General features: G+C 50.1%; 1 protein-coding gene across 1 annotated transcript in view; it reads right to left on the bottom strand.

Moving 5' to 3' along the window:
• LOC8025548 (rho GTPase-activating protein 18) overlaps positions 1-25,514 on the bottom strand; it is a 362,823-nt gene that overhangs the window by 59,785 nt on the left and 277,524 nt on the right. The window contains exons 8-10 of the mRNA XM_029976143.4: positions 23,746-23,911; positions 11,490-11,590; positions 5,555-5,632 (exon numbers count right to left, since the gene is read on the bottom strand). Coding sequence (XP_029832003.2) covers positions 5,555-5,632; positions 11,490-11,590; positions 23,746-23,911 — 345 coding nt within the window. The remainder of the gene's footprint in view (positions 1-5,554; positions 5,633-11,489; positions 11,591-23,745; positions 23,912-25,514) is intronic.

Raw genomic sequence — 25,514 nt, 5'->3', positions numbered from 1 at the left:
CACCTTCATCCAACGCGTTGCCCGTCGTCAAGCTCGAGGTCAAAGACAACAGCAACCACAAGCCTGTACGCAGCCACGCCCAACCTCGCGCATCTGCGTACCCTACATCAGAGGAACAAGCGAGGCGCTTGCACGCGTGCTAGCCAAAGAAGGAATCCGCGTAGCCCACAAGCCGATGTCCACGCTTGGATTACTCATGCCCCGTCCAAAAGATCGCCCTCCGAAAGAAAAAACGCAGGGCGTGGTTTATAAGATCCCTTGTGCAGATTGTCCAGCCACTTACATCGGCGAGACAAAGAATTTCAATGAAAGAATGCGCCAACACAAAAACGACGTTCGCAAGCTCGACCACGAGCGCAGCGCAGTCGCCGAGCACTGCGAAGTCAAAGACCACCGGATTGACTTCGACAACCACAGCATTATCGACGCAGAGACTAACAACCGACATAGGCTTTTCGTCGAGTCCTGGCATATTCAAACGACGCCAGGCAACATAAATAGGTGCCTTGGTGCTTTACCAACAGTGTATGTGAACGGGCTTTGCCATATTCATGAAAGAAGAAGATCGAGAAATGCGCCACATCCCTGAGAAAAGAAAAAGAAGATCGAAAAACGTCGCTCCTCAACGGCCACAGTCGCCCCTGACGAAGAACCGAGTCGGTTCGAAACGTAGGGCCCCTACATGTTTAGGAATTGGTTGGTTGCCATATTTTAATTATTGTATTCCCCAACCAGAGAGATTTCTCTCAAATGTTTAGTTTCAAGAGAGTAGGGTGTCTCGAGTAATACCGCAGTTAATCTAGTGACGCGACTTCCGCTATGTGCTACGTAGGTCGGACGTGGTCATACGTCACTTTGTCGTCACGGTCCGAACTCGAAGAGCGACAGTTACGGCAAACGGTTGCTTTCGTGTTTCGCGAACGTTCCCATGGGAACCGCGTGGAATTATCACGCGGGCTGTGGCCAATAGGAGCGCGCGGTTCGTAGGGGGGAGGAGTTTTCGAGAAACACGAACGTGACCGTTTGTGACCAGAATAGCACCCCTGGTTTCTCGTAGCCGCAACGGAGTCAAACGCAGTCAAACGCAACTGTCTGAACCAGGCTTTATACACCATGGCGCTCTGAAATACGCAAAGGTAGAGAAAGATGTCAACCATCACAAAGATTTTCTGCAACTTCTGTGTACTAGATATTTCAGGCCAATTTTCACAAACTACTCGGCATCCGTGACTGACAAGCATGACTCTTTGAAGATCTTCACCAACTAGCCACAATCTACGAAGCCGTTAAAAAACTCTAGAACTGCATACGTGAAAAACAGTGCGGACCACAAGAGACCGGTCAAAACCATCAAGAGGCTGTGCACTTAAAAAAACAAATTGAATTGTATATCAAGACCCCCGGTCAGTGTGTTGCCGACGGGTGCGCAGGCTTTCGGTCAGCGGGGACGCGTTCGCGGTCCTGAGAAAAACCACATGACTGCCGCATGTAGTCCGCGGGCCGTATGTTTTGCGGCTGTGCTCCAGTAGCAATAAAAACTCTAAAGTGGTCGCTGCTTCAACGTCGTGAAAGTCCGTCAGCCTGTCTGTCTCCTTTTTAATTGGCATTGACTATTTCTGTTGTCGATATGACAAGCACCAGAGGTCTGGTAACATTTCAGCATACAAACAAAACCAAGACGTGAAAGCTAAAAGAAAGGCATAAGACTTATTTATATATCAAATCTATTCTGACGGTGCCCTGCGCCTGGTATGTAGCATGGGTTACGAATGAATTCAATTCACAAACGGCATCACAGTGGACTAGCAACGGGCAGCGAAGAAGAGTCGTCTGCATTTTTGTATGGGGTTTTGGCGCCTCTAGCAGCAAACATGCGAAGCAGGCGCGACGACGACGAAGCATGGTGAAGCCAACCTTGGGCAGGCATTATCAGTATAAAAGAGGCTATGCCTAAGCCCGTTTGCTCGAAGCGCTAGCCGCGGTTAAAGTTAGCTGCAGTACCTAGGAGAGGGATTTTGAAATCACGTGACGGTGACTGTGCTCTGTAGAGATGCGGGGAAACATGGCGTTGCCCCGGTGAGTGAGCGCCGCTCGCTTTGGAACTACTATGTCGTGGTAGCTGCTATATCGGGCGCGTTAGCCAGCAATGAATGGTGCAGGAGGCTTTCGCTTTGCCTTACCTCCCTTAAATCGCAAAGCATGAGCAATGACCTCGCCGCGCTTTTTAGATAGTCTTTCAATTCTGGCCATTCCTAAGCCTAAATGAACACGATAATTGTCGGCATGGTCTTTGAAAAGTGGATTGCCTCGACTCAATCGGCTGGACCGCGCGCCGCCCTTCCTCTTACGACAGATTCGAAGGTAATAACCATAAAAAGGCTTCGACGAATGCGCGTGCAAGGCAAAATTTGTTTTAGACTTTTTGCTTTAAGTTTAGAACAATTACTACTGCAGACGCCAGCACATGCAACGCGTGTAACTACACTCGTAGCACGCACCTCGGTGCTTGGGAAATTTAGAAAAAGATCTGTTGGGACGCTGTCTGCTTTTGTGTGCTATGAATACGCGGCCGATTGAGTCAAGGCAATCCACTTTCCAAAGACATTGCCATGCCGACAATTATCGCGTTCATTTAGGCTTAGGAATGGCCAGAATCAAAAGACTATAAAAAAAAATGCGGCGATGTCATTACCCATGCTTTGCGATTTAAGTGAGGTAAGGCAAAGCGAAAGCCTCCTGCACCATTCATTGCTGACCAACGCGCCCGATATTGCAGCTACAACGACATATTCGTTCCAAAGCGAGCGGCGCTCACTCAGCGGGGCACCGCCATGTTTCCCCGCATCCCTACCGAGCCCGTCACGTGATTTTAAAATCCCTCTCCAAGGTACTTGGGCTAACTTTAGGCGCGGTTAGCGCTTCGAGCAAAAAGGCCCTCGAGACATTGCGTCAGCGCACTTGATCGGGTTTGTAGCAAGCAGCAGTTTCTGTCGGGTTCCGGCGCTCAATAGAGGGGGTCCGACGTCGCATCCCCTGACACGTCACGTAGCCCAGGGGACCATGACGTCACGCAAATAGGTCGTGTGACCACACCATAACGTTGGGCAACACTATGCTGTCACGTGACATCGTGACGTCACGCGGTCGGACCAACACGAACAAAAGAGGCCCGTGGAGGTTTCCATACAAAGGCTTTAGAAAAATCCGGTTTGTGCGCATTTTATGGATGTATCGAGGGCGCCGCGCGTCCAAGGCCGGGCTCACACTGCTTCATACAGAAGACAGTCTGCATACAGATCCAGTCAGGGCGAGATCCGTGCCCCGAATGCCAAGGTGAAAACTTGGCACGCGGCATTCAAACCACGGATATTGCGGTGACTCCTGTTTGCAGACTGTATTTTGTACGATGTACGAGCAGGGGGACCCCGGCTCAAAGGTTGATTCACACGATGCATCGTTTCAACGCGCGACGATTTCGCGAACGCGCGCGAAATCGGCCTGTTCACTCCTAGAGTTTGATGCGCCAAACCTGGGATCTATTGACTGACGGGAAGTTCGCCACACCTTCTCATCTGCGCCGGAAATATCGAGCGTTTCGCGTCCAAATGATATCAAGTACGCACAGCGTGGCAGTCGACGCACTCTCAGGTACGTCGAAGGAAATCTGAAGCAGGAAGGAACCTTCTCATCTCCGGAAAATGGCATACGAGACTTGCGTTCCACCAAAATTGAGGCATGCAGCAGCAATTTGGAGCCCCCGTCAAATTTATCTCATCAATCATCTTGAGTCAGTCCAAAATGGCGCGGCCAGATTGATTCTTAATGATGATGACCGAACAACTAGTGTCTCTGCGCTGAAACGCCAGCTGGACATTCCAACTTTGAAGTCGTGCCGTAAGATACTGTGCTTAACCCTATTTCATAAAATTTTCTCTTATAATCCAATACTTCGTAACTCACTCCTACTGCCTACTAAAAGAGCATCGTCACGACTAAACCACTCATGTCAGGTATCTCGGATCACCGGCCGCACCAACTACTTCAACCGACCTTTTTTTTCCCGCAGACCATCACAGACTGGAATGACCTGCCATCTGACATCGTAGCCATAGGGGACCCCGTCTTGTTCTGCAATGCTTCGATCGCTCTCTTTTGCTAGTGTAGTTATGTTCCAGTTTTATTTCGCACACAATTGTTTTAACATAGTTTCTATTACTTACCAGCACTGTAGCTGTGAGCCACCTGCTTCTTCATGCGTTGATCTTTTGCATTTACCACGCATCCCCCCCCCCCCTTATATAACGTCCCTGATGGGACCTTTAAGGGTACGGTGAATGAATGATGAATGACTGAATTAATTAATACCACTCGATAAACTTGGTCGGATTCGGCCCACTCGGTCTACAAGGCCTGCCAAACCGGGAAAAGACCGCGAACGTCAAAGAACAGGCGGATGATCTGCAAGTATTTCGGGCATTCTCGCACCGCTAAAAGATCTGTTCAACCCAGTGATCAGGTTTATATGCAGTGTTTGCACTCGTCGCGACTGAAGGAATCTGCACCGCGCCACCAACTGCACCAACCCGCCTACCGCCCGTACGCACGGCTTCTCCGCCTCGCCGCCATGTTTGCTTCTTCTTTTCGGATTTGGCCATTTTGGTTCAGATACGGAATCGGCCCAAACCTCAGCCTCCTCGGAAACCTCTCCGCCTCGAAGGTCCGACGTCACAGCGAAGTCGAGCGGCCGTTGGCTGCGTTCTCCTTCGGGTGACCGACAGGCCTCGGTGAGCTCTCAGTGACATTTCGCTCCAGAAGCGAAGAGCGAGCGCAACCTTTTTCGGAGGCGCGTCACTCTTTCGGTCGCGTTATCATCTTTTTCCCGAAAGCCAGTTTCGCGACACGAGACTCGCCGACAAGGTGCATCGCGCTAATCGACCTTAAGAACCGAGAGACTCGGCCAAACTGTCCGTGAGACGCTCCATTTATCTAGGCGGGCAGCGCGGCGAATGAAGGGCGAGCTGTCCCCCCAATCGGATGCCGCGGAGGACGCAGCCGACAGCGATCGAGACGGACCGCGCGGCCGCCCCGCTCGAAGCGCCTCCAAGACGCCGTCCTCTTCGTCGAGTGGCTCGCACAAGGCCTCGACACAGAGCGCCAAGCAAATAGCGCGCTGACCGAGTTGCGCTAAAAATACGCTCACTTTATCGTCCGTGTCCGATAGGACGCAATTTGACCAACTCAGAACGGTGCCTCGCCCTGGAAGGTGCTGAAATAGAAACGCCTCGGCCCTCGCAGCACCGGCACATTCGACTGTTGCGAAACAAACGAGATCCCCTCTCCCGCCGTCTCAAGCTCGTTGGAGAGAGCGCGCGATGCAGCCACCGGCTACGCCGACCGCCACGCAATCTAGTGGAGATTTCGGCCATTGACGCAACGCGCAAGCCGCACCGTCATCACTGACGTTGGAAGACGATGGTATGTGCGTGGCGTCGAGCCCCGTTGCGGGTCGGGGAAGCGGCGCGAAACTTGGCTGGGGTGAGAAAAAGAGACTCACGTCCATCTTGACGGCGGATCCGGACACCCGCAGGATGCCTTCTTCCCGGAGCCCGTGCCGCCGCAGGAAGTCCAGAATCTGCAAAGGGACCACATCCTCCGACGCTCCGGACAAGCCCCGGAGACGCAATACACGATGTTTGCTTTTAGCTCCACGCGTAACTCCTATGGACAACTTGGGGTGTTTACGAGCATTGTTGGCGTTTTCGAGTGATTTCCCATGTCTCCGTTTGGGTAGGCCTCCCGAGTTTGCTTGGACGACTATCAAAGGGGTTTTCCGAGCTAGCCAAAGTAAGCGCGTATTCGAGTTGCTTGACTCTTCCCTGCGTGCTAGTCACTACCTCTCAAAATAGAACAAAAACGAAGGTTATGCCAAAACTAACATTTTACCGCGCTCTCCAATGGGTCACATTGTGCGTCGAGCAGGTAGCCTAAAATCACCGCGTATGTTTTCTTTTTATGATTTGCTGGCGCGAGCCATTCGCACCATCGAGCTGGTAACTCGCCAGGAACAGAGCCGTGTATACCGAGAGAGCTGGTGACAGCTAGAATAAGCCGACCTCGCGATAAACCAATATGGAGATTCGTTTTCGTTCCGCAACTCCACTCTAAGCGAGCCACTTAAAGTCGCGGTCTCAAGTAGCGTTAGGGAAACATTTCTCGTTCATAGGCATTCTGTTACGCCTGTAATTGTTCGATACGTTCAAACACCGCCAACTTTTTATCAATACCCAATCGCAATATTTACAAATAAGCTTCCTCCCGCTTGTTTCCCCCCAAAACATGGTTTCTCAATGAAGAGGGGTCGGGCATTGTAAAGCACGTGTTAGCAGTTTCTGCATAGCAAGCGCTTTCCGCGGTGTAGTGGCGGCGGTGGGAATATCGAAAAGTAATTTTCTAGACAAAAAACGGGAACGTATAAGACGGCAATATTTGCGGAGATGTTTGCAGATAGGGAAGTGTGAGCAACAGAGCCTTTGTTACCGAGGAGCGTGCGCGAGTGGGGTTGGTTCCACGCGCTGCGCGTGCTGCCAACTGTTCGAAAGCGAAAACCTCGAACAAATCGCACGCCTGATCACCAGCGGTTTATTTCGGTCATTTCCTTGGAATCTTCGATGCGGGGAAGGCGAGCGCGAGCAGCGCCTGTACTTACTTTCCCAGCATTCTCCTTGGTGTTTGGATAATTTGTCAAAACTGATTCGGTGGAAAGAGCGTTGACGGTGCAATGACACGTCACTGCAGACACGGAGAATCCAGAGTGGGTCGCGAGCTACGATATGGCGGGGTTTTGGTTGCCAGACTGTCGGCCTTTTCAAAAGAACTCTCCCAGCACTGATGGCTCTGGCCGGGAACAAGCGACCCCCTGTTGTCCCGTATAGGCCCTTTCAGAAATTCAGTGCCATCTGGTGGTTCGTAAAGCAGTTTAGGTTTTGCCATATCGATGGCGGAAATGAACTTGTGCCGGTACCGCCACTTTAGCGAGTCAACGGCACGCGAAGAACTGTTCAGTGTGAGTTCTTTCTCGATCGCATTCAGTTCGATGGTGACCAAGAACCTGCATTCAGAACAAATCTCCAACCCAATCGGATGCCTCGAGAAAATTCTATACACCAAAGTGCTTTAAAGCCGATTGTGTGCCGCCCACAGATTGACTGAATCTGAGTTATTAGATAGAAACGCTTACGTAGCTCTTGCGTTCCATTCCTACGTCGCGTCGTACCGACCCCCCGAAGGTACAGGCCTCGCAAGATCCGCTTAGGAGCATTTTCAACGTCTTCGTTTATCAGTCACTAGAAGGCCGCCATTGGTATGGCACAGATGCCGTTCCACAGACCACAGATCAAAAGGCTAAAAAGACGACGGACAAGTTAAAAGGACGACGAAGACCACAGAGCGCTCTGTGGCGTTTAATGGACCCGCCGTCTTCTGACCGCGTTTATCCTCTATACAATGAAATCACGAATAGCCCAAGTATGCCCTTTGATAGGAACAATCGAGTTGGACGCTTAGCGAGGTCCTTCTCAGAAGCTAATCGACATTTACCAGATGGTCGGCCGTAAAACGAGAGTATAAACAATGAACAAGTTTCTCGCTGACCGATTTATTAGCCAAGTCTGCAGGTTCGATTCACAAAGAGCTTCTTAGTCTACGACTAGAGCCACAACATTAGCTGCACTTCAGAGTAACCGCACTTGCGCCATCTTGGTGCTTAGGATCATGGTTGCCGGCTATCTGAAGCTTTATCTGGAATCGCAGCAAGCGCTTTTCCGTACTTCGAAAATGTGAAAACGATTCGCGACAGAGCAAAACAATATCAACTGAGCTTCCTAACACCGTCTCTAGAGCTGAGGAAGGCGCATTTTTTAATTGTGACGATCGACAGTTGCGCCTGCTCTGCACTAAGCACCAAGATGGCGGCGCCCACTAGCAGGGTGGGGAACCAAGTGCCGATACTCTAAGCGTGGCTCATTGGGTGGCTCAAACTACGACAAGCTGGCTAGGAATTTCCCAAGTTACGCACATAGCAAGAAGTGGAGGCTATCCACGAACGCTTTCTCAAGTGAGAGAGGAAGAGCACTCGTAGGGTAAAACGACAACTCCCGGTGTCCCGCAGGCTCCCCCGCGGGCTCTTGCAATGGTGACAGCGTGGCAACACGAACAGCGGAGAGCTTGGCAGGCTTCGGAGCACCTTCTCAACAAACGTAGGCGGGCGGCCGGCAACGCTTCTTTAGTCTGTCCGTACAGTGTCGATACGGTGAAATGAAATAACGTGCTCATGTTCTGTCTTTCTCTCATTCGCGTGTATTTCCTATTAGAATATACAGTCACCTTGTCTCCTGCCCCCTCCTGTAATGCCTTCGAGCGATTTGAGGTCACTAAATGAAATAACGTGCTGAATTTAAACGGGCCCGAATGACCAGCTTTGCTGAGGCCAGGAGAAGCGCCTCGATCGACTGCTACAAGCGCTATCGATACCGAGTCAACGTTCATCGTCGCTAGAAGGAGGCGGACCGCATGGCTCGTTTGAGGCGGCACGCGTGGAGACAAATTGCCGCGGCGTTGTTGGCGGTCTCGGGGATGCGGGAGGGAGCCCAAGCCCCAGATGCAAGCGTGTCAGCAAGAACCACGTACGTTCAGACTGGGAGCGAAGCGTTCGGTCGAAGCGCTGGAACCTCGCTGCTGGGCTGCGTGGTACCCGCTTCGGGGCCGATCTTTCGCGACCGATCGTATGAACTCTCGAGCCACTAGACGATCGCAGCTTGACGCTGACGTCACGTACGGCAGAAGAAGTTTGGATCGACATCGCGTACTGCCAAAAGGTGCTCTAGCTGGACACATATTTAAGTTTCTAGTACCGTCATGCCGGAGTAAAAAAAACACGTAACAAAAAAAAAATTGGTATCACATGTTTCGAAGGCAATCAAAGCGGCGTTTATATGTAGGGTGCTTATTTCTACACGTAACATTTTTTTTTCTTAAAGGTGGTTGAGTCTTACACGAGTGCTGTTTTCACCGCCTTAACGGGCTCGGCGGGCGTTAGACGGAACAATCTATATCAGGATCCGTCGGCCGATTCACGCACAATGCTTAATGGATTTTTTAAGTATTGCCTTTATGAGCGATGCTCCCACTGCAGTTTTAAAGCCAACTACGTATAATGGTTAGACCGGTTTATAAAAGTGCAATAGTGTTCGAGATATTTAGCGATACTTTTTTTAATGTTTGTCGGCAATTCAAAAAGTGCGCGCACGAAGCGCGCCTCATCATGTTCTAGTCGATCGTTCCGATAGACGATGCATGCGCAAAGGCGGAGAGTATCGTTATCGGAGTCATCGGAACGATCTCCTCAAACTCTGTCCTATCAAAGTCCAGACGTGCCGGTCACCTGTCCATGTTGGCAGTGCGTGGCTGGTGGAAGCGTCGACCGGAAGCTGCCTCTCCTCCGCATCATGCAGGGCGCCCCACCGGAAACAGTCAGGCGCGCTTCTAATTCGTCGTAAGGGCGTTGCGTGAATCTGGCTTCAGGCCAATCGGTGACGCAATGTTTCGTTCGGAAGAAAGACGGTGGAGATTGGTTCTCTTCTCATTTCACGTTCACGGAGACTCAAGGTACAACAGCCACACCTTGCTTCCTTTTAACGTGTACGAAAAACACGGCTTGTAGCAGTAGTAGTCGCTTTGCGAAGAAGATCGAATGCGAGGTCTCTCCCCGTTAAATAATATTTTCATTTGCTACGTCACGATAAGTCCAAAACTAGAAACCTCCGGCTGGCTAAACTCGTTGATCGAGGATAAACAGGCACGTGAAAGGACTCGGCGGCACCGTGTCAGACTCGTAAATGCGTCGTACTGTGTACACCTTCTTGTTTACTGCGTGTGAAAACCCTTTCGCATTCGGATATTGGCGAAGGAGGAAAAAAACCGCTATTCGCCCGAACCTCGATTTGAAAACGAAAATACAAAACCCGAAAAGGAAGAACCGCGCGGAAGACACCTTGTTGCGCCGGCGTGTCGCGAATGGTTGCCAAACACGGAAATGACTTTCATTGATTAAGGCTTCACTTGTCCCATTAGGCGAAAAAGCGGCGGCGTTGTGCTCAAAACATGGTCACAGCAATACCTCATCAAGCACGAGCCTCAGAAATAAAACACAAAGAAAAGCACAGCAACGGGGAGCCTGAAGGCCGGTTCTCACATGCAGCGAAGCGCTGATGTAGCGCTCCACTCGTGTCGTCAGCTACTTACCGTCTGCTATGAGCAAAAGTTTTGACGGTGCAATACAAAGCTGGTGAACGCTGCCGTCAGCACGCGCTAAGCGCGAGGTTAGCGCTATGCTTGTAGCGCTCCGCTGTATGTGTGAACAGGCCTTGATGTCACCGCCGGAGCGTCGCGGGAAGAATGCTTTCGCAATCCTACACCTTAGCAGTCTTCTCTGCCGAATTTGTTTATTTACTACTATTGTTCACCCCTAACAGGGGCTCTGACGGGTATGGGCTACGACACGAAATAGACGAGTGTGCGCAATAAAAGCTTTGATCGGCGCTCATGATGCGGGACCAGTCCCCGTAGCTTGGACTATACAGTACCTTGTCCTGCAGTGTTCCTGAATTGGTTTAAATGGCGTCTGACTCCAAGAAGAAAGCCAAAAGACGCGTAGTTCTGCAGCTCTGGACGGATGCCGTGAATCTACCGTCAGCCCAAACCTCGATATCCGCTCCAGTGTCACACTTTCGAGCTATGTTCCGTGCCTGGAGTCCGCTACGTCGCATGTATGTTTAGACAGCCGGAAGTTAGTCAGCCCCAATGGGCGTCTCTCGGCTGAGAAATTTAGTAGTGCATTAGCTAGCCTGGGGAATTTAACGCGCACCACGCAGTTGTGATACACGACCGCACGCCGGTATACGACGCTCATCCAAACGAAACGGGCAGGGGATGAAACCAACTAGGGTTCGATTTCGGTCAAGGTGAGCGAAAATTCTCAATCGCTGATTGGGCGTGATGTCACAGCTTTTCGCTGGCGGCGCGTAGTCGACTAATCAGAAATGTTGGGTCCGTTCGCGAGTCAGACATTCTTTTGATGAGAACGTCGCTGGTGCCTTTTAGGCTTCAGCGCTCCCATCCACCGATCCATGTCAGATTGTGTACGGCAGCGGACCGACTTGAGAGTTGAAATAGGAGTGCAGGTTGACAGTGTCTTCTAACGTAAAAGAGCGGACGATTTCAGCCCGTAACCGATCTCACCTGGCCGCGGCACACTCTTCGTAGCGGACGACACACTTACTTTCCGGTGTCTTAGGGAACGACGGCGTTTTCTCGTTTTCTGTCCGTCTGCGAATAGCGCTGGATAGCAGACCAGTCTCCGTTCCCATTGGCAGGCCATCTCAGCTCGCTCCGTGAGATGGGATCTGAGCCCGATGGCGGGCGCGTGCACTCACCTCCCTGAGAACCAGCGGCACCTGGTGGTGATCGGCGCGCACGTGCCGGTGGGCATCCTGCTCGAGCAGCGTGGCCAGCGACGCCCCGCACAGCAGGCTCTCTGCGAGCGAGAAACCCGGGTCGTCCAAAAGCGCCTCTGGCTGTGGCCGACTCGGTTTGTACTCGGCCTGGGACTACTTACGACCGCAGCAGCGAAACCGGTCGTAAGCGGGCCGCCTTAACACCCGGTTGTAACACAGTCGGTCGCAGTCAAAGGCAAAAACACCTTTGTCCGGTGGTTTTGTTCACCTTTTGTCTCTGCCGCCCGTCCGAATGACATAGAAATACAAATAGAAAACTACAGATACCGGCGCTTCATTCCGCTCTTGCGGATGCCGTCATTTAGGTGCGCAGAGCGGAAGCCATTGGCGGTCGCTTCGAAAATACGCCTCCCTGAGCTTTACATATCGGGTCAGGAAGGGATGGGCAATATTTCAAATACGTATCTAAAAATACTTTGAGTATTTTCCATTTCGTTTTTAGTTACAATCTTGGGGAATGTATTTGTCAACTGCATCATAAATACTTCATATTGAGTATTTCAAATAGAGCCCCAAATACAATTTGGGCACCGCTCTTCGCAATCAAATGTCGGCAATCTACGAGAGTCATGTACAAAGAGCTTGCTGCGCCTTGCGCAATATGAACATTGAAGAAAGAACGGGGAGTTCATGAAAATTTCCCATCTGGTTAAGTGATTTTAAACGCGTGGAATTAACGACTTGTCTGAAAAGGCTTTGATGCGTCAACCCTTAAATTATCTTACACCGAATACATTGATATTCCTTACGTTGCATACGCCTATGAACTTATGACAAGCCAGTTTTATCTTTAGAGCTGCATCATTCTTTCTAGGCACTTGATGCTTAGTGTATACAAACTCCTCTCTTCATTTGAAGGTAAAAGTTCGGCAGCTCCCTGCCAGGTTAGATCAGACAAAGATTGCGAACTCTTAGCAAGTTCATTAAATAGTTCTTTAACGTATCGGGACCGTCCCTTGCTCACGAGTGAGGGCCGGTGGGGATTTGCACACAAGGATGTAGAGGGCAGACGTCCCTGATAAACAAATGGGACGGTCCTGAAACGTCGGGGTACTATTTGATAAGCGTGGCTAGAGTGATGAAAAAAATCCCTGGAGAAGGGGAACAAGGGGGACAAAGGACAAACACAAATTTCCACACACAGCTGGGTAACTGGTGCGCGACCGAAAATAAAAAAAAATCTGCCTGGTCCTGGTATCGAACCAGGGACCTCTCCAGGTGCCAGATCGCCTCGGCCCGTATCCACACGAAGGAGAACTCCGCGGACGGATGTCGTGACGTCAGCATCCCGGGAAACTCCGTCCCCGGCTCCGCCGCGTGCACTTGCGGAGCTTTCGTGCTGTCGGCACAAAGCCTCCGCCCCTCCGTCACGGAGGAGAACGCGCCGCGAGGCGTCGAAAAGGGATGACGTATGTCTCACGTGATGCGCGATCCGCGGAGGAAAGTGGCGGATTTCTCCTTCGTGTGGATACCCCTTCCACACGAAGGAGAAATCCGCCACTTTCCTCCGCGGATCGCGCATCACGTGAGACATACGTCATCCCTTTTCGACGCCTCGCGGCGCGTTCTCCTCCGTGGCGGAGGGGCGGAGGCTTTGTGCCGACAGCATGAAAGCTCCGCAAGTGCACGCGGCGGACCCTGGGACGGAGTTTCCTGGGATGTTGACGTCACGACATCCGTCCGCGGAGTTCTCCTTCGGGTGGATACCCCTTTAAGGGGGATCCACACGAAGGAGAAATCCGCCCCTTTCCTCCGCGGTGCGCGCATCACGTGAGACACACGTCATCCCTTTTTGACGCCTCGTGGCGCCGTTCTCCTCCGTGGCGGAGGCGCGGAGGCTTTGTGCTGAAAGCACGAAAGCTCCGCAAGTGCACGCGGCGGAGCCGGGGACGGAGTTTCCCGGGATGTTGACGTCACGACATCCGTCCGCGGAGTTCTCCTTCGGGTGGATACCCCTTTACGGGGTATCCACACGAAGGAGAAATCCGCCCCTTTCCTCCGCGGTGCGCGCATCACGTGAGACACACGTCATCCCTTTTTGACGCCTCGTGGCGCCGTTCTCCTCCGTGGCGGAGGCGCGGAGTCTTTGTGCTGAAAGCACGAAAGCTCCGCAAGTGCACGCGGCGGAGCCGGGGACGGAGTTTCCCGGGATGTTGACGTCACGACATCCGTCCGCGGAGTTCTCCTTCGTGTGGATACCCCTTTACGGGGTATCCACACGAAGGAGAAATCCGCCCCTTTCCTCCGCGGTGCGCGCATCACGTGAGACACACGTCATCCCTTTTTGACGCCTCGTGGCGCCGTTCTCCTCCGTGGCGGAGGCACGGAGGCTTCGTGCTCTTAGCATGAGAGTTCCGCAGGTGCACGCGGCGGAGCCGGGGACGGAGTTTCCCGGGTTGTTGATGTCCTTTTCGTTGCGTGTGCTCGCGCACACCGGCGGCTGCTGGCTCGTGGAAAGAACGTGCGCCACTTATTATTGACACTAAATTCCTTGGTTCAGTATCACCTTAAGAAGACAAGTGCGGATTCCAAAGGCAAGAGGCAACCTAGCTATCTCGGACACCGAGTTGAACGTGATGGGCTCAATCCTGAAGAGCGGAAGCTAAAGGCCATCGAGGAATCAAACGCCCACACCAAAAAATGTGCAAGAGCTAAGCTAATTTCTTGGATTCTTCACGTATTTTAGGAGCTTAATTCCCCGTATGTCTACCGCACTCAACCACTTGTAGGACCTACTCGAACGGAATGCGAAGTGGCAGTGGGACGCGGCCCAAGAAACAGAAGCAAAGAACGCAATCCAGAACAGCGGATTTTTGGCTCACTTCAACCCATCGAAAGAAGTACAGCTGGAGTGCAATGCCTCGCCGTATGACGTGGCAGCCGTGCTTTCTCATCGGATCGACGGTGTCCCAGGGATGATTGCGTTCCGCTCCAGGACCTGATCGCCCGCTAAAACAACTACTCGCATCTCGAAAAGGAAGCTATTGCCTTAAACTTTGGTGTCACCAAATTAAGAGATTACCTCCTGGGGAGACAATTGACACTGGTGACGGGTAAAGAGCCTCTCGTTGGATTCTTCGGGGAAGGCAAAGCTATCTCAGCGAAAGCGGCTAGCAGGATCCAGACGTGGGCTCTGACATTGTGTGGATACATATACAACATACGCCACAGGGCTGGGAAGTGCAGCGGTACCGTCGACATGCTAAGAGGGCAAGTGGCCTCCATGGAGAAACTGGAAAGAGGACCACTTTCGGTGAAACAACTCGCGGATTTGACAGCTGCGGACACGGATCTGAATTAACTTTGAACGACTATATTGGAAAGATGGCCAACTCAGCCAGAAGCTACGACTCTCGAACCCTTCTGGACCTGTAGAGCGGAAATGTCGGTGGAGGGAGGACGTGTGGTGGTAATTCCCCGGAAGGCAAGGCGAGCAGTGCTGCTGGAGCTACACGACGCCCACTCTGGGATGGCTACGATCAAGTCCCTTGCCAGATCGCTTTGTTGGTGGCCAAACACGGATAGTGACATCGAGAACATGGCCCACGACTGTCATCACTGCCAGCAAGCTTAACCTATGCCGCCCTCAAGGCAGCCATTGTCGTGGCCAGAAGAGACCATTCCGTGGTCAAGAATTCAAATCGACTATGCGGGGCCAGTCGACGGACATGTGCTGCTAATTGTAGCAGATTCTAAGTGGATTGAGGCTGTTCCGGTGAAAAACATTATACTTGAGAAAAGACCGTAGAAGTAATGCGAGAATTATTTACTCGTTTTGGATTACCATACTGTACCGCTTCGGACAACGTGACTCCCTTCACCGGACAACCCTTTAGAGGGGTACGGAAACGAAATGTTTGCAGTTTTCTTTCTTCGTTTAGGTGTGGTCTATCTTCTGCCGGGAGCACAAAGACACTAAACTTGACTAGTGCTTCTGAGTTGCAGGCAGAGACGTCCAAGAAAACTAATTTTAAAACAAACATATTTCAATATTACCTCTGGTGGCGTTCTGTGAAGCTCCGTTGGAATGCCTTCACGTCATGAGTTCCCAAGAATCAGCGTCAGTTCGTGACAGTAGGACTCTCTCGTGGAGTTACGTAGTCCTGAATGTGAATTGGCGGAGAACGCTCATAAGCTGAGACTGCAGCCACAGCTACAAGCGCGAGCTAGCCCGCGCTCCTGGCTTGGAGACAGGCATTTCTAGCGCGAGCGCTCGATCGTTCTCCGGAGGAAGGCTTCAAAGCAGCGACCTTGTGTTCTTGCCCTTGTGGCATCGGCGGCATTTTCAGCTCCACAGTGCTTCTGCAACGTGCATTCCACACCATCGAGATCGCCGTTTTTTGCAGACGTTAGGAAGGACCTTGATCTGAGGATACGGGGACCTCTGTCAGGCCAACCATACGCCATTGCTGGGTACTGACGGTTATTTCTACTTATTGGTTCCCTCCAGCCATTACTTCTGCGGTGTGAAACTAACAGGGTGAAGCGATCTCTCGTGGCACATAAAATACCGGCATGACCGCACATGATGTTACGGGGAAGCTATGTATAGGCCATAGGGCGTACAGCCATCGGATGTTAATACTAGGCGAGATTGTCACGCGTTGACGCCACCAAGCTGCAAGGCTCGCAACTACAGTGCCCTTGGCAGTGCAGGAACTATTGACATCACGAGCGCGATACGCATTGCGCTTCTTGCTGGCCGACTTTGAAGCGAGGGATGGAGAGCTCGCGCTCACATCATTTCGTGTCCCTATCCCAGAACTGTTCCAGAACGGTGTGCCACACGTCCGAACTGCACTTTATCTCACACAGTCGAATCGACTTGCCGAACGGGTGGTGCGAACGGTGAAGTAAAGTCGGCACCGAAAAAGATTTCTGGCAAAGACCTACAAACAAAGCTGAACCGCTGGCCGTTATCATACCGGCGAACACCCAACAACACGTCAAGAAACTTCCCGGCAGAACTCTTGGTAGGCTATGTTCGAGACTGGACCTCATTAACCCCGCGCGGCTGGAGGAAAAGGAAGAACAACCTCGGACTACCGTTGACAGGCTAATTCGACAAAGAAAAGGCGGCGGCGGCAGGCGACACGGATGTAATTCTGTTCCTGTATGCCCTTAAAGGCCCTTACAGTTATCCAACGAGGTGCCCGGTACCGTCTGCACACAGTCTGCGACGGAGAAACCGCTGCGTCGCTGCCACTCACGGCTGTGATTACTGTGACCGATATCGTCGAGTTGAAGCCTGCGGCCCCACCCACGACACCGGAGCCAAGCAACATCCACGCCGAACGATCCCGTCATAAAGGCGCCGCGAGCACGGACCGGGCCATTCTGGCAGCAGAGGCGGCGGGCGACAGTACACGGATTCATTCTGTTCCTGTATGCCCTTACAGGTTGGTTGTCGTTGCTTACTTTGCTTACGACAGTATTTCGCTCTGTCGCTGCTGCTGCCTGTGATGTCGTGCCGGTTTTAGGTAATTGTCACTTTTTTAAATGGCTGAGCTGATATGTTTTAAATGTCAAGAAGAGATCTCCGATGAGCAATCGATTTCATGTAGTGATTGCGGATATTCGTATCACCCCGGAAGTTGTTCGGGAATCTCTGAAGCGACACTGAGAACAAAAGGCGAGTCATATCGCAAAGCTTGGAACAGCCTCACATGCCGAGCTTCGAAACTGAAAAGCAGCGCGTCCAATAAGCAAACAGCCGATGACGGCATATGGACAATGTTGGCGTCCATGAACTCAAAACTAGATAACCTACTAGATCCGAAGGAAACAGTTGAAAACATTGAAGCGTCGGTCAACATGATGTCGGCACAATACGATGAGATACTGAAAACCGTCACGGAACATAAGAAAGAAATTAAAATTCTCAAATCTAGAGTTGAAGAAATCGAGAAGCGAGACGAAACGAGGGAACTCAGCCAGTTAAAGTTGGAGCTCCATGACCTTGAATGGAGAAGTCGGAAGCTTAATTTGGAATTCCACGGTATTCCAAAACCTAAGGGCGAAGATCTAATCAGCAAAGTGAATGAGGTCGCGCCAGCGCTAGAAATGCCTGAGCTGACTGGAACTGACATCACAGCAATCCACCGACTGCCGTCAAAGCCCGACAAGATCCCAGGTATTATTGTCAGGTTTGCCACTCAGACAACAAGGGACGCGTGGTTGGACCGTAGTAAAAGGCTAAGAGCCAGTGGAAAGAAAGTGTACATCAACGAGAACCTGACAAAACAAAATCGAGAACTGCTCGCCAAGGCTGAGGACTGGGCAAAAGGAAAAGGTTTCTTGTATGTCTGGCACAAAAATGGTAAAGTTTTTGTTAGGCGCAGAGATGGTGACGATGACTTTGTGGTCAGGAGTGATGAAGATTTGCAAAACATTCCGTCATAGTTGTATATTGATAATGCTTAGATTATTTTTCCCCAATAAACTCAAGATGGCTTTTCCAATGACAGAGAGTACTTCTTTTCAGCCCCTACTTCCTGATGAAGTAACGGCTCTCCTCGAGAAAAAATGTACTTAACATTTAGAGTGTTTCCATCTAAACGCGCAGTCCGCAGTTAACAAAAAAGCAGACCTTGAATTGCTTTTTGATCAGTTCGGTGTTATTTTGATATAGCAATGCTTACCGAGACCTGGTATAAAGATGACACAGATATTTTTAGTTTACCATCCCATGATACGCATGTTTTAAATCGCACTTTAAAGCGAAGCGGAGGATTGGCCATCTCGACTAGAAAGGGTGTTAAATGTGAACTACTAAGTGATTATTCTCTTATCACAAAAGATGTGGAAGCATTGTGCTTACGTAATAATCAAAATAATTTCGCGGTTTTCTATCGCCCACCGGACGGTAGTATGTCATCTTTTTTTGAATTTCTTGAGTCTTTTTTGATGTTCACAAATGAAAGCAAATATAACGTCATTTGGGTTGGGGGGGGGGGGGTGATTCTAATATTGATATGTCTTCTGACAGTGTTTCTAAAAAAGAAATGGAGAACGTAGTTAGCATGTATGGATGTGTCAACACGATAGTCGATCCTACAAGAGTTACCCTACAGTCCCAAACCATTTTAGATTTGTTTATAACCAATTTTCGAACAGATCGACTGAACAGTGGAGTTATAAGTTGTGACTTGAGTGACCATCTTCCCGTTTTCTTGTGTGCTGAGCTTAATATATCTCGAAAGCTAACGAAATGTGAGCCTGCGATTTTCTAAAGTATCGATAAAAATAGCCTCGATGCTTTTAGACGAGATATCGCAGCTGTAGATTGGAATACGGTGCTTACGCAAGAAACGGTTGATTATGCCTATAACTCTTTTTTAGAACAATTTCTAAAGCTGTATAAACTTCACTTTCCATATAAATCCGTAAAAATATCAAAAGAGATTCGTAAACCGAAGGTCGAGTTTGATAAAAAAAACAATTCGTAAGAAAGATGTGCTATAGACGCTTTACACACGCGCCAAATTACAGCCGCCATTGCTGACCTTCTCTTGTCTTACCGAGATGCCGAGCAACTGAAACGGTAGTTGCCGATCCTCTACAAAGGCCGATGCTTTAGAAAAGGACCCAGCTTTGGATATAATGTGGCAATAACCTGGACTGCTATGGTAATGATGAAGTGAAATGAACGAAATAAGAGGAAACAAAAACTGAAGGTCAGTTATGGCGGCGCCCATGCACAGCTGCTGCAAAGCGTCTATACAAACGGTTCGTTAAGACACGCAGCCCAGATGCTCTTAAGGAATTTAAGTCTTATCGAAACAGCTTAACTAAGGAGATAAGGAATGCCAAAAAATGTTATTATTCTTCCCTTTTCTCGTCGGCAAATGGTCGCACTGACGTAATATGGAAACGTCTTGGTTCGATGGTTAAAGGGGTCTCCTGTATCAAACATTATTGAAACATTGCAGTACAAGGGTGTGAGTTTAAACGGCCAGGATTTGGCAAATGTGTTTAATGAATATTTTGTAAATATATCTAGTATTGCCGACACTAATGACTCGTGTAAATATATTTGCCAAAGAAACTGCAGATCTATATTTTTAGAGCCAATTGCTAGTTCTGAAATAAGTAATGTGATTATGCACTTAAAAATAGCGGTAGCTGCGACGCTGATGGAATGCAAATTCGCCCAATTAAGTATGTTGCCGACCTAATTGCTCCCGTGTTAACTTACATTTTTAATCTTTCTTTGGAGTCTTGCGTGTTTCCCAGAAGAATGCAAGTAGCGAAGTTCTCTGTACTGTATAAAAAAGGAAATAAAAATGACTTGGGCAACTATAGACCTATTTCTATAAATGACTTAGGCAACTATAGACCTATTTCTATATTGCCCGTATTTTCGAAGGTTTTGGAAAAGCTACTCTATCACCGTTTAGTAGACTTCTCGAATAAATGTGACCTCACAACTTCCTCGCAATTTGGTTTCAGAAAAAACTGTTCAACAAAGGCAGCTTTACTTAATCAAGAAGAATTTATTTTAGAAAATTTTGAAAGTAAAAAATTAGTTTTAGGAGTGTTCCTAGATTTTACAGAAGCCTTTGACTGTCTTAGTCACGAAGTATCATTCAAAAAGCTTGATATTTGTGGCATTCGTGGACATGCCCTACAGCTTTTAAAATCGTACCTACGACATTGTCAGCAATATGTTAACATAAGCAGTCATTCTTCCACTGTAAGATCTATTACGTCAGGCGCTCCACAAGGAAGCATAATGGGACCATTTCTTTTTAATTTATAGATTAATGATATAATCAACGTAAATACTAAGGCGAAATTTCTAATTTATGCCGATGACACTACCATTTTGTTTTCTGCCGAAACCTGTGACGAATTAATTGAAATGGCGAACTTTACTCTATTAAATATAAAAGGCTGGGGGATAGCAACTCATGAAAATTAATATTTATAAGACGAAAGCCGTCATATTTCGACAAAAAAATAAGTCTCTGGTTATATCGAAGGTTCTCCGCTTTGAATCGTCTCCCATCGAAATCGTTAGTTGTTTCAAAACACTTGGAACGTTTTTTAGTGAGACAATGAGCTGGGATAATCATATAAACTCTATTGTTCCAAAGCTTGCTCGGGTAGTTGGAATCGTAAATCGCTACCGATCTGTTTTACCAACGAACGTTCAATTGTTGCTCTATTAATCATTATTCTATTCCCATTCAACGTATTGTCTTCTAGTTTGGGGCACATCGACAATGACTAATATAGAAAAACTGTTTTTGCTGCAGAAAAATATATTGAGAGGAATGTGTAGTGAGCCATATGACTTTCATACTGCCGATTTATTTAAGACTCGTAAAATAATTAACATTTCTAAATTATATCAGTACAGACTCGCTACAAGTTTTAAAAGTGAAAAGAAAAGGGGATTGTGTTTTCTGGAAAGACTTGCGTCCTTAAGGGGAACCTGCCCCCATTATTCCACCCGCAACGCAGAGAAATGGAGGATGGTCACTCAACGAACAGATTATGGCTATCATATTTCACACTCCCACATTTACTAAATAGTCTTAGCACTGATAATATTGGCTTTGATAGTTTAACTTTCAAAGACCTGCGCTTATATTTTTGTACGTGATCATTCTATGTTTTGTACTTGGGTGAACCTTGCTTTGTAGAAATGTCAACCGTAGATGTGCAACGGTTTCGCTATATGCTTTGCCTTTTTTTTTTTTTTTTCCCGCCTGCTTGCTGCTGATTAATGTAAGGGGCCCGAGGACCAGTCAAGCTGCCTACTGGAGCTTTTTTCCTTTGGGCCCCCCATCATTCGATGGAAATAAAGTTATTGTTAAGAAATTCAAAAGGGTTTAAAATCCCAGCGTTCGGCGTTCAACGTTCATCGCCATCCGTGCTTTTTCTCGCGCCTTCTTCCTGTCTTCCTTTTCGTCGTCTTCTCATTCGCAGCACCGCCACAACACTGCCCCCCAACAACGATCAGCTCCGTGATCTCCAGCTGTTGGCAGGCACGTCGCGCCGCTAGGACAACTTTTGCTGGGCAGTCGTTTTTCCTTGTACTTTGGTGCGGACGAATTCCTTACCCGTCGGCTATGGCGATCCATGTCGGTGCAAAGTTCAACAGCTTCGCGGAATTCGAACAAAAGTTCAGAGTCTTTCAGGTGACGACGAACACTCTTTTCGTCACAAAAGTAAGACTGTTGGCGCGGCGAACGCGCGCCTTTGTGCTGGCCAGACCCCGTTTGATGGGAAACTGAAGTTCGCCAACGTAACATACGTGTGCAAGCACGGTGGTGCCATAAGAACCTCGGGGATTCGTCCGCACCAAAGTACAAGGAAAAACGACTGCCCAGCAAAAGTTGTCCTAGCGGCGCGACGTGCCTGCCAACAGCTGGAGATCACGGAGCTGAAAGTAGAACACAACCATGAAGTGAGCCCCGAAATCTTCAGGACCTACCCTGAGTGCCGTCAGCTGAATGCCGGAGATAAATTTTGTCAAGTCGCTAAGGGAGCTGAATGTGCGGCCCAGTCTCATCGTGGAGAAGCTCAGAGAACAAAGTGGAGAAGCAGTGATTGCTAAAGACCCCACTTCTGACACCAATTGTTAAGAAAATCAAGACGGTTTAAAATCCCAGCGTTCGGCGCTCAACGTTCATCGCCATCCGTCCTTTTTCTCGCGCCTTCTTTCTGTCTTCCTTTTCGTCGTCTTCTCATTCGCAGCACCGCCACAACATTATTATTATTATTATTATTAAAAGCTTCGTTTACACGTAACCACACATCGGCTTTCCGTTGGATTCCGGGAGTCGTAACGGAAACGAAGGGAGCGCATGGCAATCCTTAGGGAGTTTTAGCGAGTCGCTTTTGGAGCACACGGTTCCGAAATCACGAACGGCGCAGCTGGTCCGTTTGTGAAACGGTACGTGAAATTTAACGTGCTTTAGCGAATTGTAAAACTGGCGCAACCATGTAAACGATGATGATCGCGTTTGACCGGTAGCGCCATCTTCTAGTAAACACGTGAAACATTCTGCAGCGTGCAAATCCGTGGCTCGTGTTTCCGGCGTACGACTGATGTAAACAAGGCGGTCGACCTAACATTTAGGGGTACGAATTCCAGAACCTACGAAGCTAGATAGAGTGAAAGCTGTCTGAACGGCCGCGAGGGTATACGTGATGTGTCTCCGTCATCTTGAACTGGAACGAACTTTTACGTTGTGTGTCGTCGAACCAAATCATTTCGTCTGCTCGTGGTTGCCGCGGCAGCCAGTCTGCCCGGATATCGCAAACAAACTTTACTAGCATGTGTAGTTTCCAGCTTTCACGATCGCTTACCATTGTGAGCAGTCCTCGAAATGATTTGGTTCAACTTCGCCAGTGAAGCAGAGTAACAGGATGGCAAATCGTCTCTCGCTGCAATCAGCCTAACGCTCGGCTGGCCGGTGGAGTACGTCGCCGAACGGACGACCACCTTCTTTTACCCTGAGTCGCGAACGGTGCTGGCTGCGTTTCGGTGACGACTCCAGCGGCCGGAAAAACGAACGACCCGCGCGCGCCTTGGCAGTGGCGTCGGCGATGCGTTCGAGGGCGAACCGTTCGTGTAGAAACGACTCGCTAAAACTCTCTATTACTAAACCAGACGGCGATTATGCCCGAGACGCCGACCAGATAAGGCTGAGGACTCTGCAAGTGGAAACACCAACTTCTGAGGATGGCACATGGATGGACGACGTCAGTATTCCCGAGGCGCCAAACATGCCCGAGCCAAAAAGGGCAACTCGTCCGGGACAGAAGCCCTCGAGATTTCAAGTTGCTTAATGCGAACAAAGGGTGGAGGGGTGCTACATACGTACGCGTCGTACGAGCCAGCGGTACGAGTCGTGTGCCCCGACCTACGGAGAGGCCCCCGACACCCCCGGGTGCGGGGATCGACGGAGTTTCCCTCACCTGTCAGGAACATAAACGTCGTCGGACCACCCCCGGCAAGGCAGAAGGTGTTTCTGCTCGTTTTGACTAGACGCTTTTCTTTCGCTCGAATAAACTCAGTTCACAGCAAACTGGACTCCACCACCATCACTGTTAAAAGACGCCAAGCAGAAAGCGCGAGGCGTCGCAGTACTCGCTCGTGGCGCGAGGGCGCGTTGCAATGGTCGGTCGGAGGCTCGAGTGGGCGGACGCGCGTACAGACCTTTGGTCTTGCGCCGGGTGTTCTTGCGGCGGGTGAAGGAGACGGCCAGCGCGTCGTACATGGCCGTCAGCTCGATGAGCGCCAGGTTGCGCACCTTGCGCTGGTCCGCCGGCGACAGGTGGCCGAGCACGGCCACGCCCGCCGGGTTCGCCGACAGCGTCACCAGCTGCAAAGGAGAGCCCGTCTCAGCCCGTCATGGCGACACAGAGCCTGCTCAAAGACGGCGGCGAACCAGTGGTCAAAGGGACGACCTTTCGCCATCTTAAGAGCACCGAAATGAAGGAGATGCACCGTGCTGCATAATGACGTCAGCACCAACAGCAACGTTCTTAGGTCTATCGGCCACGGGTGGCCAAGCTGCGGCTCGCGAGCCGCATGTGGCTCTTCGCGTGTTAAAGTGCGGCTCGCGCCCCCCCCCCCCCCCCCCCCCCGCCACACACACACACACACACACCCCGCCCTCCCTCCAGGACAGACGAGCACTTCCCCAAAAAGAGAAATGGAACGCGTTTTAAATCGAAAGACAGGTTGCGGTTTGGTTGTCTTGTGCTACTGGTACCTTACGTACAGATGGACTGCTCTCGACTTGGATATAGGTTTATTTTTTATTGTTCTGGACAAAAATTTGCCCCCCCCCCCCCCCCCCCCCCCCTGCGGCTCTTGGAAGTTTCGTGGTTTTGTTTGCGGCTCTTAGGCCGGCTCAGCCTGGCCACCCCAGGTCTATCCGTTGACAGGCTCCACGGAAGAGCGTCGTTCGGAAACGGTTCTTCTCTAAATTACGGTCAATGCGCAGGCGAGCTGGCGGGACTTTGCCATGACGATTTTTCCCTGAGACTAGGGCAGGAGGAAATTCGTTTCACGGTGGAAGAGAAAGGAACAGGGACAGACAACGTCTCCAATACCCCAGTTCCTCTCAACTGTCACGCAGCCAACGATCGTTGGCATCTTCCAACTGTCACTGAGCTCAACCAAGTTGTCCCGTGTACCCGGTACATAGGCCTAACAACCCCAGTTGAGAGGCGCGTCAAGGGACACAGTTGAAACGGAAACGAAACCAAAACTGATGCCGCATTATCTTTTTTAAAAAAGCCTTGCAAATGAGTTATATGCACACTTTTAATTCACCATAGATGCATAAAAAGCCTTCTTTTTTTGTTTTTAGAGCAAAGAGGCGACAATCAGAATGTTTCACACAAAGTCAAGCGAGACAGACACAAGGAAAATCTTATGGGCACCGACATTACAATGGCCGCCCCACTGATCCCTATGAGAGCTATGAGAGTAGACGCTTTGCAGCAGCTGTGCATGGGCGGCGCCATAACCGACCCCTTCAATCTTTCTTTCCACTTATTCCGTTCGCTTCACTTTGCCTATCTTTTGCCTATCGTCGACTCGTCCAAGTTGGCTCGAAGCGGTGAAAGCACAAACTTGAGGCCCGAAAAGGTTCGTTCTACCCTGACTTGCGTAGCTGGCGCTGCCAGAGGCACCTTGGCTAGCTGATAGAGTTCTGGTCGTTCAGGCTTGTGATTCCCCCAGTAACGAATGATGTCTTTGTTTTTGTTGAGGCGCGGCTCCTCAAGAAACGATTCCAGCAGCACGCTATCGGTGCTCGATTGGCTAAATGGCTTATCGACTGCAACTGCGGTCCATCCTGAGGTTTAACATTCGCGGGCGCGGAGGCCTCCGTGCCTGGAATGGCGCAATCCGCTCCGACACTTGGACATTTCGTAGCCAAGCGGCGAAGCGGTGCTTCGAAATCGCCGCCGCCG

The sequence above is a fragment of the Ixodes scapularis genome, unplaced genomic scaffold (genome assembly GCF_016920785.2).
Source record: "Ixodes scapularis isolate PalLabHiFi unplaced genomic scaffold, ASM1692078v2 PGA_scaffold2__306_contigs__length_199485367, whole genome shotgun sequence".
NCBI classification, from domain to species: Eukaryota; Metazoa; Arthropoda; class Arachnida; order Ixodida; family Ixodidae; genus Ixodes; species Ixodes scapularis.
Note: the sequence above shows the minus strand (reverse complement) of the source record. Positions and strands in the feature narration are given on the sequence as shown.